The sequence below is a fragment of the Rutilus rutilus genome (assembly GCF_951802725.1).
Source record: "Rutilus rutilus genome assembly, chromosome: 4".
NCBI classification, from domain to species: Eukaryota; Metazoa; Chordata; class Actinopteri; order Cypriniformes; family Leuciscidae; genus Rutilus; species Rutilus rutilus.
This window is the reverse complement of record NC_140212.1, coordinates 14,404,342-14,421,625: the sequence shown is the minus strand read 5'-3', so window position 1 is coordinate 14,421,625 and position 17,284 is coordinate 14,404,342. Positions and strand designations below refer to the sequence as shown.

The 17,284-nt window shown below is 35.8% G+C and overlaps 1 protein-coding gene across 3 annotated transcripts; it reads right to left on the bottom strand.

Annotated features, from left to right (window-relative positions):
* Nucleotides 1-1,182: 1,182 nt before the first annotated feature.
* Nucleotides 1,183-17,263, bottom strand: slc26a3.2 (solute carrier family 26 member 3, tandem duplicate 2). 3 transcript variants are annotated; one of them, XM_084406544.1, is made up of 21 exons: nucleotides 12,827-13,422; nucleotides 12,011-12,156; nucleotides 11,493-11,632; nucleotides 10,782-10,892; nucleotides 9,487-9,647; nucleotides 9,239-9,403; nucleotides 8,793-8,945; nucleotides 8,420-8,502; nucleotides 7,782-7,929; nucleotides 7,557-7,670; nucleotides 6,772-6,849; nucleotides 6,582-6,677; nucleotides 6,257-6,363; nucleotides 4,093-4,162; nucleotides 2,988-3,080; nucleotides 2,814-2,909; nucleotides 2,403-2,630; nucleotides 2,216-2,270; nucleotides 1,934-2,079; nucleotides 1,739-1,813; nucleotides 1,183-1,594 (listed from the first exon to the last, which is right to left on the bottom strand). In XM_084406544.1, the coding sequence occupies exons 2-21, from the start codon at nucleotides 12,139-12,141 to the stop codon at nucleotides 1,544-1,546; spliced, it is 2,301 nt and encodes a 766-aa protein (XP_084262670.1). In that variant the 5' UTR covers nucleotides 12,142-12,156; nucleotides 12,827-13,422; the 3' UTR covers nucleotides 1,183-1,543. The 3 variants fall into 3 exon arrangements, with proteins under 3 accessions (XP_084262670.1, XP_084262669.1, XP_084262671.1); XM_084406543.1 differs by having other exon boundaries at nucleotides 1,184-1,594; nucleotides 12,011-12,179; XM_084406545.1 differs by lacking the exon at nucleotides 12,827-13,422 and adding an exon at nucleotides 17,049-17,263 and having other exon boundaries at nucleotides 1,187-1,594; nucleotides 1,946-2,079; nucleotides 12,011-12,179.
* Nucleotides 17,264-17,284: the final 21 nt, after the last annotated feature.

Here is a 17,284-nt window from a genome sequence, read left to right as displayed (position 1 = left end):
TATTTCTGTTACAAAAGAAGTGATATCTGCATTGACGGTACTATATCTTGTGCGTTTTGCCCTTACTCACCCAAACTTGTCAACAAGGCTATTACAGGAATGTGGGTGAATTTGCAGGTAGTTGCTGAATTGTTGGTGTTTCATCGATGAGATGAAGCCGGTGATGAGGCCGAAACCAGCACGTCCATCGCAAGTACTGTAAGCTTTGACCTTTTACGTTGTATTTATAGTTGACGTTATTTATTTATCCATTTTATTGGAGAGACCTTTTTGAAGAATGTTGCTTTACTTGTGCTCTTTTTTGAGAACTTGATCTTAAATGAATAGTTCACCCAAAAATGAAAATGTTTCTCACCCTCAAGTTGTTCCAAACCTGTATGAGTTTCTTTCTTCTGCTGAACACAAAAGATATTTTGAAGAATGTTGGTAACCAAACAGTAGACAGTAGCCACTGACTATGAAAGTCAGTGGGGTCCATCTTCTCTGGTTACCAATTTTTTTTTAAATATCTTATTTTGTGTTCAGCAGAAGAAAGAAACTCCTACATGTTTGGAGCAACTTTGATGAGTAAATGATGACAACATTTTCTTTTTTGGGTGAACTATCCCCTTAACTGAAACTTGAGTGTCTGTAGGTGTTTAAGAGGCTGTTGTGTCGATTGCAATATTGAGATATTCAGTTTTATTTAGACTTTAGAAAATAAAGGTGATTGCTCTCCTCACACTGTTTCTTGTTTTCCACTTGCATGTCTCTTAGGTGTTTAGGACTAGTGCATCTTTGAGTCTACATTCAGTGTGAGGAAAATACTGATAAAATCAGATACTCTAAGACTTATGCTCAAGTCGTATTGGAATTGGTGACTTGTAACTTGTAATGGAGTAATTTTTGCTATCTCTACTTTTCAGGTACTCTTTACACCTCTGTATTTGAGATAAAAATTTGCTTAGTCTGTTATACTGTGACTGCATTTACTCTATAATGATTTGATATTTTTGATCATATTTGATGAAGTCATCTTCAATAGCTTATGAATTTTCCTTAATTGTAAGGTATAAATGACAAGTTGTTTTGTTATCTTGCCCTCTTCATTTCCTCAACAATAACTTCCTTTCTCGTATGGATAGTTATTCATTCACTGCTAAGAATTCGATTTATAATACGTCTTACAACTTTATCTGCACATGGCTTTATTAGTTAAGGTTCGTCTCAAAACCTTTTCATTTGTTATGGTTTGTTATCAGGAAGGACAGTGTATATTTTGGAAAACATTTTTTTATTTTAGAATAAAAATAGTGCACAAAAAAAGACAAACTATTCAAAAAGAAAAAGTATAAAAGGCACTGATAGTGAACTGATAAGAGTGTTTGTACAACTCGTTCACCACAAATCCAATAATTTAGTGACATGACACATTGGCATTATCTAGAGCTAATTCATTCTGCATGCAGCACAGAATACAAAACTGCTACATGCTAAATCAAATTCATTCTTATATACATTAATTTTAAAGTTCTACATAGCGGAGGATTCGAGTTGATTCACTTCAGAACCTTGTCTCTGGTTTTGTGTCTGTTTCGACTTCCATTTTCATGTCCTGCAGAAGAAAAAAAAAGAGCAGTTTTAACTTCAAACATCTCTTCAGAAAAATATTAAACAATGGATGAAACATTCCTTTAAATAATTTATTTAATGCTTCATTTTAACAGGTTCAATCCCAGGTGTCTGTTGGGTCACATACTGGCATTTCTTGGATTGTCAACCCATTGGACATGCTGCTGCCATTATTGTGTTGGTATTGGAAACTTCCTGAGACCTGTTTGAGTTCAAATTAGACACACATTTTAATAATGCGTTTTTGATCAAATTTTAACTTGAACATTTAATATTAATATTAACATTAATTCAGATTTGAATGAAAAAATGAAGCTTGTGCGTTTTCCTTCACCTTCTCGCTCACAGTCTTCGGTGGATGGGACTCATGAATGTAGAGCATTGCATCATGGATGGTCAAAAAGAAGATGGACGTCTTTATTTCATCATCAAAAAATTGACAGTCCCTCAGCTTCTCTATGATATACGCTGGAAACGACAAGTCAAAGGTTTGAGTTACTGCACAGTTTTATTACAGACCATTATGCTACATTATAATAGCCGTGGCACTGCAGATAAGGGGTTGCATTGTAAAATACTCTCTAGAAGGAAATAAAGTACTTACGGTCACAGCCTACTATGTAAACATCAACATCAATGCGTATAAATTCCTTTAAGGTCTGTAAACAGAAGTGTTTGTGGTTTAATAGATCTTTTTCAGATTAGAATTCAATGCATTGCACTGAGAAATACTAAGAGATTAGCAAAAATGATTAAATGTACACTTTGATTTCAGAATGACCCTGCCTTACCACTTGGAGACCCTTGAGTGCAGATATATCTAGGAATGAGACAGCAGAGAAGTCCAGGACCAAACTGTGGATGTTCACAGGAGGGACTCGGATGTTGGCAGGAAGTTCTGCGTTCCAGTTCACCTGGATTGGAAGATCCGAATAGTCTGTGGGCTTGTCTAGATCCTCCATGTTGCCTTCATCCTCTGACTCTTCAATGGGCATTGAACATGTCGCCTGCAGTCCGTTCTATAGCCGAAAGATAGTAAAGTATAACTTTAGATAGATATCTAAATGATAAGATTAGAGTTATCATTTGAGTGTCTCAGATTAAGACATCAAAGCGGTGGATGGAATACAGCTACATCACATAATAACATTTAAGAAGTCTTTGAGATCATTGCTATCATGTTTTAAAACTTGAGGACGTACAGATGTTAAGGTCAGCTCCCCTTTCTTTATCAGTTTCTTAATCTTCTTTAGGGCCTTGTTTCTCTTCCTCAGGATTCTCAGAGGATTAAAGCCTACCTGCATTAAAGTAAACAGGTTAGGTTGTGATAATGTCATCTGAGGTCTGGGTTATCACACTGAAACTACTGCACTCACAGCGTCCTTCAGTTTGTCTCTGAAGAAATCGATGTTTGCGAAGAAAATGGGAGATGGGATTCTGAAAATCTTTACTCCCTCTGGCTCATAGATCTGTAGGAGATTCAGAAAGAAAGAAAATAAGGCAAACTTTTGTTTCTTTCATTCATCTGCTTCTTTTCAGATGCTCTTTAAGTTGTCCATATCTTTGTCCATCATTTGCATAGACACACCAAGTAATAATAGATAATAGGGTCACATTTTATATTAGGCGTCTTTTTTGAGGCGTATGCTGACATAAAAAAAAAATGTGTTGGGTACAATGTCATTGTGTTCATGTTCTATTGCAAAAAGACTTTTGCTGCTATTGAGGTGGGATACGGGTAAGGTTAGGGGGTGAACGTGATTTCACCAAGTACCACATGATCCTGGAACAACTTTCCAATCGACCAATCAGATTTGAGGGACAAGTTTACAGTTTATGTCAAGTTTAGGCTTAGAACCAGGGTGAGGTGCTTCTACATCAGTGTTATTCACCTTTCATTTCCCTCTGATTTTAGGGAAAAGTTATGGGTAGGGATAGGGTAAGGACTACATTTTGGGACAGGAATGTTATTCCAGGATCAACAAAATATGTTGATCCAGGAACATGTCTTACTTGGCAAAATCATGGTGACCAAGGTTAGGGATGGGTTTGGTGGTATGGGTAGGTTTAAGGGGTAAGAGAAGGGGCAACAGTGTAATTCTAGATGTAATTACAGAAACTAATTACAGCTGTAATTACATGCAGGTAATTACAATAAAAAAGTAATCAGTTGACAACTTAAAAAAGGTGGGGAAACCCGTTGCCTTAAAATTAAGTAAATAACCTCATGCGTAATTGAAAAATTAAGTTATGTGAACTTGACAATTATGCATGAAGTTTCTTTTACTTAATAATTTTAAGGCAATTAATTTTAGGTTAAGTCAACAGTGTACAATGTAAAAACATAAATTATTAATTTAAATGTTAGTACATATAGTACTAAAAGACACTTAATGTAAACTGGGACCAAAAATAGAAACAATGCATATTGCTTATGTTACAGAATATGGACAAAGAGCATGCATCTGTTGGCGGACCTACATTGACATAGTCCTTGCGATCTCTGTAGATATCTGTTCCTGAGATATTAGCCAGGATACTGCAGCGTGGACTGAAGGTACAGATTAGATAAATAGATTATCAAAAGTATAACTGAATAGATTATAGGTGAGAATAGATATATGATAGTGATTTAGAAAAAAAACTAAACCGCATTTCTCTGTCTCCCGGTTTCACAGACAAGGCTTAAAGGGATAGTTCACTTTGAAATTAATTTTTGATATGTTTTAGCTTACCTCAAGGGCATCCAAGATGTAGGTGTCTTTGTTTCCGCAGTAGTTTCAATTTTTATATTTTTAGGTCAAACCGTTCTTGTCTGTCAGTCATAAAATGCAGGTCGATGGTCACTGTCTCAAAACACAAGCACAGAGTCCAAATTAAAACAATTCCCCATCGTCCAAATTAAACAATTCCCCATCGTAAGTACACATTGATGGCCGAAGACACGAAACGAGCGGTTTGTGTGAGAAAACGAACAGTATTTATATCGTTGTTATCTCTTGAACACAGCACACGTCCAAATGATCTGACGGCGCGGGCGGGTATAGATATATACATAGATGTCGGCTACGGTTTCGTTCCAATGAACTGCAGTAGCGAAGGCGACATCTAGTGTATACATCTATACCCGCCCGATGTATACACTAGATGTCGCTTGGCTACGGTTTCGTTCCAATGAACTGCAGTAGCCAAGGCGACATCTATTTATATATCTATACCCGCCCGCGCCGTCAGATCATTTGGACGTATGCTGTGTTCAAGAGATAACAACGATATAAATACTGTTCGTTTTCTCACACAAACCGCTCGTTTCGTGTCTTAGGCCATCAATGTGTACTTACGATTGGGAATGGTTTAATTTGGACGATGGGGAATTGTTTAATTTGGACGACGGGGAATTGTTTTAATTTGGACTCTGTGCTTGTGTTTTGAGACAGTGACCATCGACCTGCATTATATGACTGACAGACAAGAACGGTTTGACCTAAAAATATCAAAATTGAAACTACTGCGGAAAAAAAGACACCTACATCTTGGATGCCCTTGAGGTAAGCTAAAACATACCAAAATTTTATTTCAAAGTGAACTATCCCTTTAAGCTTAGTCCATGCAGACTAAGATGCATGTTTTAACTGAAAGCAACTTGCACTGGCATATATTAAAATATGTCAGTGTCATTGTTTTGTCTCAAAATGCACACCAGTAATGTTTTTTTCTACGGCACATTTATAAAATCAATTTAAATCTCCTAAGGCCTAATCCTGGCTAAATCTAAGCCTTGTCTGTGAAACCAGTCCAATATATACAGTGCTATGCATAAGTTTAGACACCCATGCTAAAGTTGACTAAAAAGAGGAATAAAAAATCATCTTTTGGAAATTGAACTTAATGCCTTAATTTAAAAAATTAGGAAAAATCCAACCTTTAAGGACACCAATTTTCTTTGTGAATGAATAATGTATCGTAAATAAATAAATGTTCTTCCTTAAAATACAGGGTGCATAAGTTTGGACACCCCTATGTTAAATTCCCATAGAGGCAGGCAGATTTTTATTTTTAAGTATTTTTTTTAATTTTTTGTTTAGGATACTATGCATCCTGATAAAGTTCCCTTGGCCTTTGGAATTAAAATAGCCCCACATCATCACATAGCCTTCACCATACCTAGAGATTGGCATGGAGTACTTTCCATAAGATCATCTCTCAATGCAAATCAAACTAGCTATTAGGCTAACTGAAATAAAACCATGCCAATCTCTAGGTATGGTGAAGGCTATGTGATGATGTGGGGCTATTTTAATTCCAAAGGCCAAGGGAACTTTATCAGGATGCATAGTATCCTGGATCCATGAAGTAACTGGCCTTTAAAAATAAAAATCTGCCTGCCTCTATGGGAATTTAACATAGGGGTGTCCAGACTTATGCACCCTGTATTTTAAGGAAGAACATTTATTTATTTACGATGCATTATTCATTCACAAAGAAAATTGGTGTCCTTAAAGGTTGGATTTTTCCTATTTTTTTTAATTAAGGCATTAAGTTCAGTTTCCAAAAGATGATTTTTTATTCCTCTTTTTAGTCAACTTTAGTATGGGTGTCTAAACTTATGCATAGCACTGTATTTAAAGAATCTGTCAACACTTACAACTGAGCCCTGAAGACCACAGTGAGGAGCTCCAGTCCAAGACCAATGGCAAGTCCTATGTCCAGCCCCAGGAATATAGCTGCCAAACAGGTCCCGACCCAAACAATCTGGAGGACAACAACAGAGGGATGCATTACACCGACTACAGAAATCAGATATGCCACTTGACAGTTCACTTCTAAGGTGATTTATTTGGGATGTTATCTCAGATAAAATGCTACAAGTTTAAAAAATGGAATTCTTATTAAGAAGCTCAAATTTGACATCTGTCTATCTGTCTGAAATCCCTTCTTTGCATTTAGAGGGAGAGGTCAAAGGCTCTTACACAGTCAGGGCGGTCTTTCTTCCACAGGTAAGGAACTGTAACCACCTGCATCAACATCCCCTTCAGGTTCACGATCACCACTGCGCCCAACAACGACTGCAGTCACACAACACAACACACAACTACTTCAGACATTAAGCTCAAAGCTTTCTGTTATCAAAGTCAATATGTGCATGTTTAAATGACCTACCTTTGGTAGAGGTTCCAGCAAAAACCCTATCCCCAAGATTACCACCAACACGATAATGGCAGAGAGTAAACCAGCTATCTGAAAAGCACATTTAAAAAAAATTAACTAAAGATGAGGTTTAAAAAGACATTTATAATGTTACAAAAGATTTATATTTCAAATAAGTGCTATTCTTTTGAACTTTATATTCATCAAAGAAAAATACTTTGCAGAACAACTGTTTTTTTAACATTGATAATAATAATAAATGTTTCTTGAGCAGCAATCACAGGAATAAATTCCAATTTTATTATTTTAAATTAGAATAATATTTAACTATTTGACTGTTTTTACTATATTTTTTGATTTAATAAATGCAGCCTTGGTGAGCATAAAAGTCTTTCAGAAACATTAACAAATCTTACCGACCCCAAACATTAGTGTGTGTGTGTGTGTGTGTGTGTGTGTGTGTGTGTGTGTGTGTGTGTGTGTGTGTGTGTGTGTGTGTGTGTGTGTGTGTGTGTGTGTGTGTGTGTGTGTGTGTGTGTGTGTGTGTGTGTGTGTGTGTGTAAAACAAGTGTAGGAATAGGTTATTATATTTATGGCATGGTTTTGTTTATTCAATTATTTACCACATGTCTGAACTCTTTCTGAGCACTAGAGGCCAGTATTTATCTGTGGCTGGAAAACAAATTCCCTAATTGAGATGCCACAGATGCAAAATTACCTTTTTATGTTCCAGCCAGTGAGAAAGGCTTGCAAACAGTTTAACAGAGGTTGAACATCTGATCCTTGGAGCTGTTTACCTGTGTTTTTCCTCCGGTGCTTTCTTGAACTGCACTTCTGGAGAGAGCTGTACTGGCTACCAGAGACTTGAACGATCCTCCAAAGATGTTGCTTGCCCCAAATGCAATGAGTTCCTGCGTGATTTTATGTGTCATTATATGTGTCATTATAGACGTTCTTCCACTGACTGTTTGTCTTCTCACATTTTAGTTACATTTTAATGTGTGATATTAGTCAGGGCTTACTTGATTTCCATCTATAACGTAGTCATGCTTTATAGAATAGACTTTAGCCACTGCAAAAGCCACGGCAAATCCCACAATAGCTATTGGGAAAGCCTCCACTGCTGTCATCTGGAAAATCTGCATGTCTGGAGCCATTGGGGACTCAAACCTGGACAGAAGAAAATGTGTTTTTATTTTTCACCGCTCTGTTAGCTTTGTGTTCTGAAGCATAAACATTTGTTTTTGTTGCTGTATAATACTTATGCAAAAAGAACCTTACATTTAAAAACAATTCAATTTAATTGAACTTTTAAAATGCAACATTTGGAATTTTAGCCCATGTATAAAAACTTTGAGGATATCTAAATTTGACAAGATGAGCTTTTTATACCTATATGCATTTAAAATGTATAGTCTTTCTCTTCCTGGAAAATGGACCAAAAATATTGATGACTCATCCTGCACTATAATTTTTTTGTCCAATCAAATGCACTGTCCCCTCTATTATTATTATTATTATTATTATTAATTTATTTTTTCAAGGGGCCCTTCAGTATGTCCCGCCCACAAAAAAAAAAAAAAAAACTTATTTCATGGTGTCTTAAAATCATGGCTTTATTAGTACTGTTTTAAAATATTATGTAGATTGCGATGCTTACGTGTTTGGAATTTTCCCCACCACATCCACTCCGTGATTATCCCTGAAGTTGAACGCATAGGAGACGCCACAAGCTATGATGGTCTGTTGGGAAAAGTGCTTTTAGCAATTATTTTTTTTTTTTTAAATAACATTTAATATTTGCTTTGAACACAAAAGATTAGGTTTATGGGACTTTTGTGAATTTCGAATTTTCAAGTGAATTATATGCACTTGAGCAAATATTAACTTATACAGTGTTTGGCATGATAGTTTGTTAGATATAAAAATATACTGGTTGATAATCTTTATCATGCCAGATAAAGGAATAACATTAGTAATTCCACTGTCAGGCTACAGAATAGGTAAAGGTGATAAAGGTTCATTCAACTCACCATAATAACTTCTATGGGAATGGGCACAGGTAACTTGGACTTAAATCTGTCGTTGATCTCCTTCACGCCCAACACCATTACCATCACCACAATTGAAGTGACCAGATCATGAATATTTGTGGAGGTGATCTGGGTAAATACACTCTCAAGTGTCTGCAGATAAAACAAGGACACAGATTGTTTTACAGGAGTCATTTTTAACTAACATATAAGTTGACTATAGTGATAGTATAGTGATTTTTTTTTTTTTTATAGAATCTGTACGTCTATGGAAAATCCCCATAAAACATGAAAACTGTGTGTGTGTTTTAACTTTTAACGTTTTAACTAGTATTATCTTTGTATTGTTTGTTGGATTTTAAAAGTGTAGAGATAAAGCTTTTGTTATGCAAGTTAAGCAAAATGATTGTGAGTGTGATGAGCAGGAAAAGTGTCTTATGACCTACATATATAACTGCAAATGGTCCGCTGAAACCCGGCACAGTCAGTCCTAGTACAAACTTGAGCTGAGAAATCAGGATGTGAACAGCAGCTGCGGTGGTGAATCCTGATATCAGAGTATCCGACAGGTACATGACAATGAAGCCCACCTGCAGCAGACCCATACCAAGCTGGAAATAAAGAGAATGAATATAAGCATCGATGCGATTAAAAATTGCTTTTAGGTTTAATAATGAGAGGATGGCTGATGTACCTGGAATAAACCAACTAGGAAAGTGAGGGAGGCAGACACTAAGATCCTCTGTTCATCTTTCGTCAGGCCCTCAAAGGCAGTGATGTTGGCAGGCGGACCCTCATCGGGCACCAATCTGGTAACTACCGCCCCCACCATGAGACTCAATACAGGGAAAGCTCCTGGTGTGAAGAACAACACATAATGGTGAGTATATTTACAGTATATTAAATGTCATCATAGACGGGTCAGAAATGATTGCCTCTTTTTGATATCTGTCTGATTAAAGTCCATCTATGTATTTAGAATGTTTATTAGACAGTGTTATTATTGTTGTTGTATTTTTGTATTTTTTGTGATTTGAGCAAAATGTATGATACAATTGTCGTTCTTTTTGTTGTTTTTTGGGTGATTTGAATATGTTATTGAAACGTAATTTTGACAAATACTTTTGGAGATTTCAGTCTTCCTCCTTTTAAGCTGCACTTAGCAGAAAAAAGCTGGCCAGGGATGGACACAGAGTGAACTGACTTCCCTAAGAGATACTTTGGTTGAGCACAATTGTGCCAAATCTAAATTAGAGGGTACAAAATAATAAAAATGAATGTTGTTATAGCATTATATAAAAAAGGTTTTGCAAGAACTAGACAGATCTTGGGCCCGTTGCATAGACTTAGCCACTATGTTAAGACTTAGGCCCAATCCCAATTCACCCCTTCGCCCTATCCCTCTATCGCAATAAGAATCGGGACACCCTACCCCTAGGCGTGAACGCGCAAAACGGAGGGGTAGGGGCAAGGGGTAGGGCCAAGGGGTGAATTGGGATTGGGCCTTAGGCCTGGTTCCACAGACAGGGCTTAGATTAAGCCAGAATTAGGCCTTTTAAGTAGCTTTTATAAACGTGCCTTAGAAAAAACATTACTGGTGTGCATCCTTAGACAAAACAGTGGCATTTACATATTTTAAGATATGTCAGTGCACGTTGCTTTCGGTTAAAACACCTCAAACATGCATTTTAGTGTGGGACTAGACTTAAGCCTTGTCTGTGAAACTGGGGAATAAACTTAGCCACTATGTTAAGTGTGACTTAAGAACTAGTTTGACCAACTAGTCAGGCAAAAGGTAATCAGCCTAACCTTTCCAATTCAAATTAGTCCCATCTTCCATTTTATGTCTTTTTAAAAAATTTGATGTTGGAAAACAGAAATTAGACGACTAACTTTTAATACTAGTCTAAGCAGTTTATTCATCCGGCCACTGTCATTGACACAATGTTGCTGGTCTCATTCACGTAACCTGCTCACAATAGTACTTACCCACTGAAATGTGTCGTGAGGTGCCCAGGAAAAAATAAAGGATGACTGGGAAAAAAGCAGCATACAATCCATACCAGGTTGAGATGGATGCCAGCAAACTGAAGGCTAGACCTGAGGGGAAAATATTGATAAGTAGGCTATTAAGCAAACCCTGGTAGCATAGTTATATAATATTTATCTGATATGTGGATGCCCTCAGTCAACTATTATCCCTCTTATCAACACCCCGTTTACTAAGTTCAACTTCTCTGTTATGAATTTTTTTTGAAGTGTGTGGATGACATAAGCAAAAGCAGTTCAGATTTTTGTTTGATGGTTAGAAAGGACATGTCAGGCTCTTGATAACATACAGTAATTGAGATGAATTAAAAAAAGCTCTATATACATATCTTAAACACGCTTCCTTTGCTCCTTGTACTTCTTTTCTGGATTATCTTGTAATGACGTTTATCATTTCACCCACGGATCGCAGATAAATGCACTTTTCACTTATTTTGACACATTTCATATCACGTCATATCCCATAAAACAACTGTGTAGACACTCACATCAGTCACAAGCAATCACTAAATCAGTCACAGATCACAGTTCATAAAGATAAACTACATTCTTACGGCCTGATATCATATTTCATCTAATATCATTAATCTATTTTTAGAGCTTATGTTTTGAACGCTCATGTTGAGTAATAAGAGCTTCATAAGATGTTACCTTGTAGGACGGCAACCAGTCCCGTGCTGACGCCAGACACAATGTCATTCAACAGCCATTCTTTGATCGGGTAGATCCTTATCCATCCAATGATAGGCAGCAGAGAAACAGCAGCGTTCTTTGCGCGTTCTGAAGTACAACTAGCAAAACAATATGCAAACACCAAGGGTGTTATTTGTCTTTTTTTTTTTTTGCATGATATTTAATACATGACACAATGTCATTCAAGTTATTAAAAACGATTTTTCTTTACATATTTGTATTTTTCTCACAGCATATAAAGTGCTATTACTCACTAAAAAAGACTCACAGCTATATCTGCTATATTTTGAACATATCCATCTGGAAATGTAGTAATAATAACAACATTCTTTTTTATTAATAATAATAATAATAATAACAACATATTTTAGTAAAGTGTTAATTAAAACAAAAAAGAAAAGAAAAAACCCTAAACCCGTTTTTATACATTTCTCTGCACTGCTTAATAAATGTTCAAAGTTAAGTAGTGTACTTACGTGAGGTACTGTTTAACATGGTCCAGCAATCTCTTGTGTTTCCGATAGACTTTTGCATGTTCGCCTTCAAAGCCGTCTTCTGAGTATAGTGGTCTGTTCACCGCATACTTCTGCGTTGAGGGTCGGAGCATTGTGCGCCCGTAGAGCTGGGGGCAAAAATCCTACTGATCTGTGTGTGGTGACCAAATCAAATCAATTCATGAATATCTGCTCCAGCTCTGGCAACCGTCAAGCTGAATCTGGTTTTATATTGGCAATCATGGAAATGATGTGTAAGATTGAGGTGTTTACACAAACGCACTATGAGTAAACATCAGGCAGCTACACGGTGTGAGTTCATGTGTTTGTTGATGAGTGTATAATAGTAAGTGTGTGTAACATTCACATTTAGCCTGATATCTCTAGGATAGCTGTTTCAAAAATGTCCTCAATTTTAGATGCTTGACTCCTTGTACATGAACATATTCATCATAATTAGGCTTTTTGTCAGCAGTTCTGTTGTCATAATCTACAGTAGGGTTCAGCAGCTCCATCTTTTTTAACATTTAATCCCAGCAATAACAATATCATCAACAAAATCAATAACTTTGTTTGAATTTTTTTTTTTTTTTTTTTTTTTTTTACATCATATATAGTTTTTGCCTTCGATGTATGATTTTTGTCCATGGAATTACCACACTTGAAATTTATTTACTTTATTTTCATCATTTATTTTATTTTATTTTATTTTATCAGAAGAGATTTCTTTTCAAAAACATCCTTACAGACCCCAAACTTTTTAAACAATAGTGTATTTTTGCATTGTTTTAATCCTACCTGTTCTTAGTTCAGTGGAGTATTAAATATTCCCAGTTTGCCGTCCCTGTGTTGCTTCAAAAGTTGAGCTGGTCTATCTGAGATCTTTAAAACCGTGTCCGTTTATAAATTGCTATACTTATCATGTTTGTAATTATTAACAGTTATCAAGATACCTTCTTCACATTGCCAGCCACATCTCCCCTTATCCCTGACCATTGTTCTTTCTGATAACAAACTTGGCAAAAGCCATCCGCTTATCGATTTCTTCCTGTCATCACCTCATATGGCAAAATCTTTTGATACTGCAAATAATTAATATGCAAACTATTCGTTTGTTCTTTTTCTATTGTGTCAAAAAATGTTAATCTAAAAGTCAAAAAATTGTATATCATATATTGATATTGATATATATTTATTTTTATTTATATTAGTTCTGGTCTTGGATGCCGATTGGTCAAAACAGCATTTCAGTCATGCCAAACTAATTGATAATGTATCAGCTATGACACCAAAAACACTAGTTCACTAGTTATTGTGTATATATGCTGCCATCCACAGAGTGGCATTCTGTTATTGTTTACATGTCATATCCTGATGAATTCAGTGCTGAATGAAAGTACAATTTGTACAGTCTGAAGGTTCATTCTTTGAACGGCAAACTTCCTGTTACCTGAAAGGAACTTATGCAAAATCATTCAGAAAAGAATGACAAGTATGACACATAAGCCATTGTAATTGTAATAGTCATTTAGCTTGGGGTTTTATTCTCATGTGATTCTCTGGAAAACATTGCATCATTCTTTTATAAATTCTTTTCATTCTATCCAAATTACTTCCATTTCTGCGTATAATTAGTTCTGTCAGGACCACTACCGTCAAATATGATTGACAATTAGCCTACAGTTTGGATTGGCGGTATGGTTCCGTTCTGGGCGAGAACTCCCTGCGCATCCATACAGCCTAGCATGGATAAGAGCAGGGAGAGCAGCAATAATCCCCCTTGGGGTAAACAGAACAGAACCAACATGAAAATTTGCAAATATATTTAATTCAAGATTTTAAGTACAGCATTATTCGATAATTATTCTGATTCAAGGGGAATCAGAATGTCAAATCCTGACTGGGCGAGAGGAGGAGCTGGGGATGGAGGAGGGTAATTAGCTCCTGAGAAACGCGATAGCTGCTGATAACACTGAAGGAGCTTATATATGTATACGGTGATAGGCGTCGTATTCCTATAGGTAGATGTGGATCAGCTGAGGGTCAGCTGATGCGAGCTTGACTAACGTGACCTGCCAGAACTAACGCTATGCTTGATTGATGTCACATTCATATATTTATCACTATGCTATTTTTGTTGCTTCAATGGTCGGCATTCAGAACCTTTGGATGCGGGTGTCTTGTGTGTGAGTGTACACTAAAAAAATAGTAGTAATTTTAATTAAAAAAGAAAATGCATGAGGTAACACAAAAACCTGTTAACCACCTGTATAAAATTTGAAACACAACACATTTAATTTGATTTAAAGGGATATTTCACCGCTGGAAAGATGAATGTGTATTTAAATTGGGTCATTAATGTAGTAGAAATGTGAAATCATTTTAGAAGTTGGTGCCTTCTAGACTGAGAAAAGCCAGAAAATGTATTTTTGGCTCATGTGGATGAAAGACAACAACTCCCAGAATGCACTTGCTTCGCTGGCCTATGAGGCCACTCACAAGCCACGCCTACCGGTTACAGAGGGCAGTATCGGAAGAAATGATACAACTAGGCTACTAGTCGACTCAAAACTGAAAAGACGCCGTTTTATCGTGAGATCCCATCCCCCTATGGGCGGGTTGAAAACATGCGGAACTAGCTCCTACTACTGGCTGTAGTCTCTCGCCTCTGGACAAAAAAGCCTCCGATGATGCAAAATGATGATTTTTGCATCATCAGAGCTTTTTTTCCAGAGATACAATACAGAAATCTCTCCTCTCAGGGGGACATCAGGGAGGGAAGCACGGTCATTCGGAAATACTACCGGGTTTCTACTGATACAAAGCTTAATGCTAATCGGTGAAGTATCCCTTTAATTATATATACCTAAAGGGGCATAGTGATGGAAAAAATATGAAATGGGAGGAAAAAATATCAATGCTTTTGTGTTCTCTCGCAAAAGTTTTGCGTTCCCTCTAGAAATTTTGCGTTTCCTTGCAAAACATTTGCAAGGTTTCTCAGGGAAAATCAAATGGATTGACTTAAGTTTTCCTACCATCTCATTTTTTTTTGTGTGTAGTGGCTCCGTATTTTTATAAGTAAAACTTAATAGCCTCCTTGAAGTTCCTGTGAGAAGCAAGTAAAGACTTTATATTAAAAGTACCACCTATATTAGTATCAGTATATTAACAAACCAGTTTAAATTGCTCAAATAGGTTGGTACTGCATGTAGGCCATGTTAAGCACACAACGAGGTGAAGAAGAATCCAAAATCATTTTTAATCATATAATCCAAACAAACATGCAGGAGATTTCAGGAGCAAAACAATAGAACACTAACCACATAAAACGCAAAAGATAACTGACAAGAAGAAACTAAAACACAGGGCCTCAACACGCAGGGGTTAACAAGGACACTAAATGAACAACAGGTAAACTAAATCAATATAACTAACTGGCACACACTAGGAAACTAGGTCAACACACAATAACAGGGAAGAGGAACAGAACAGAACCAAAACACAACTTTTACAGGTATATTAACATTATATAATTGAATGACATAATACAGTTAGGAAATACAGTTTGTAAAATACAGTCAACAAAATGTCAAGTTATGGATTAGTTATGTATTGTGTATATGTTTTCATTATTTCTCCAGAAGTAAATATTTGGTCATCATGTCCTAATCAAATTCTGATTGAGAAGATCCAGCCCTTCTCTTACATCTGAACCTGCAGCTTTTATCATCAAATTAGTTTATGCCTCTGTTTTCTTCAGGTCCGGTAGCTTGCATCAGAGCTGGCAGCTCTTTGATATAAGAGGTTTGAGATGTGTCTGCTACACTGAAGACTACATTTTACATGATATTCCCAATGTGAACTCAGGTACAGCCACTTTTTATCAGTAAAATGATATGAGTGAAAAGATGTGCTTGATATCCTGGGTTATATTCCAGCTTGGTGATCTACATTGATACGCTTGTTGACCACACACTCTGCAAGCAGTTAAACAGGAAAAAGAATTTATATATATTTAAATAAAAAAAAAAAAAAAAAAATTGTGAAATGTAATTGCAATTTAAAATAACTATTTTCTATTTTGATATATTTTAAAATGTAATTTATTCCTAATAAATAAAGCTGAATTTTGAGCATCATTACTCCAGTCTTCAGTCACATGATCCTTCAGAAATCATTCTAATATGATGATTTGCTGCTCAAGAAACATTTATTATTATTATCAATGTTTCAAACAGTTGTACTGCTTAATTTTTAATGGGTTCTCTGATGAATAGAAGGTTCAAAAGAACAGCGTTTATTATACATTATAATTGAATTTTCTGTCACTTTAAATCATTTTAATGCATCCTTGTAAAAGCATTATTTCTTTTTTTTAAATCATACAGAATCCAATTTTTTTTAACGTTAGTATATAATACAGATGAATATAATAATGCATGAGACAGTAACATTTACATTAACATCATTTATATATATATATATATATATATATATATATATATATAATACATTTTTATACTTCATATAAATTATATTGAATATACATTTTATGTGTTTGTCCTGTTTTAAATGTCTTTTTTTTTTTTGTCCTTGTATTGTTATCACTACGTTTTCTATGCGTCATCATCACTGAGGGGAAACATTTTTTATCAGTACACTAGATTTTTACAGCATAGACTTTACACCTAGAGCCATACTAATTATCATAGAGATCACTGTGCGATCTTTGTAGATAAGGTGGCAATCCTCACCACAGTAATTAATCAATCTATTTTAACTTTCCCTGACGCCAATGACACACAATACAACATAATTGCATTAACAATTAAATAGTGATACATTTATTAGGAAAGGTGTGTTATTGGCATAGAAGCGAACTTTTGATTCTGTGATTTATGCCTAAATTATGTTTACTTACTGTTAATCTTTTACTGTGCATTCTCATGTTAAGTTGAATTATACTCTAATACTAATATTAAAGATCATAGAGAAGGAGACACTCGATGCGTAAACGTACCTTAGAAAGCCAGAGTCAGTCAGTCAGTGAGTAGTCAGGGATGTGTGCGTTTCAGGCACCCATGTCCTTGGGTGTTTAATGCGCTCAGTTACTGTTACCAAATGTTTAAAGTACACAAAAGACCTCCAGATAGAGCAACACAGGAATGTCAACAGAAATTAAACAAGTGCTTTTTTGTTGAGCTTGTAATTTGTTTCATCTTAGGTAAACAGCAAGGTCTATCTATCGCCTTCTGT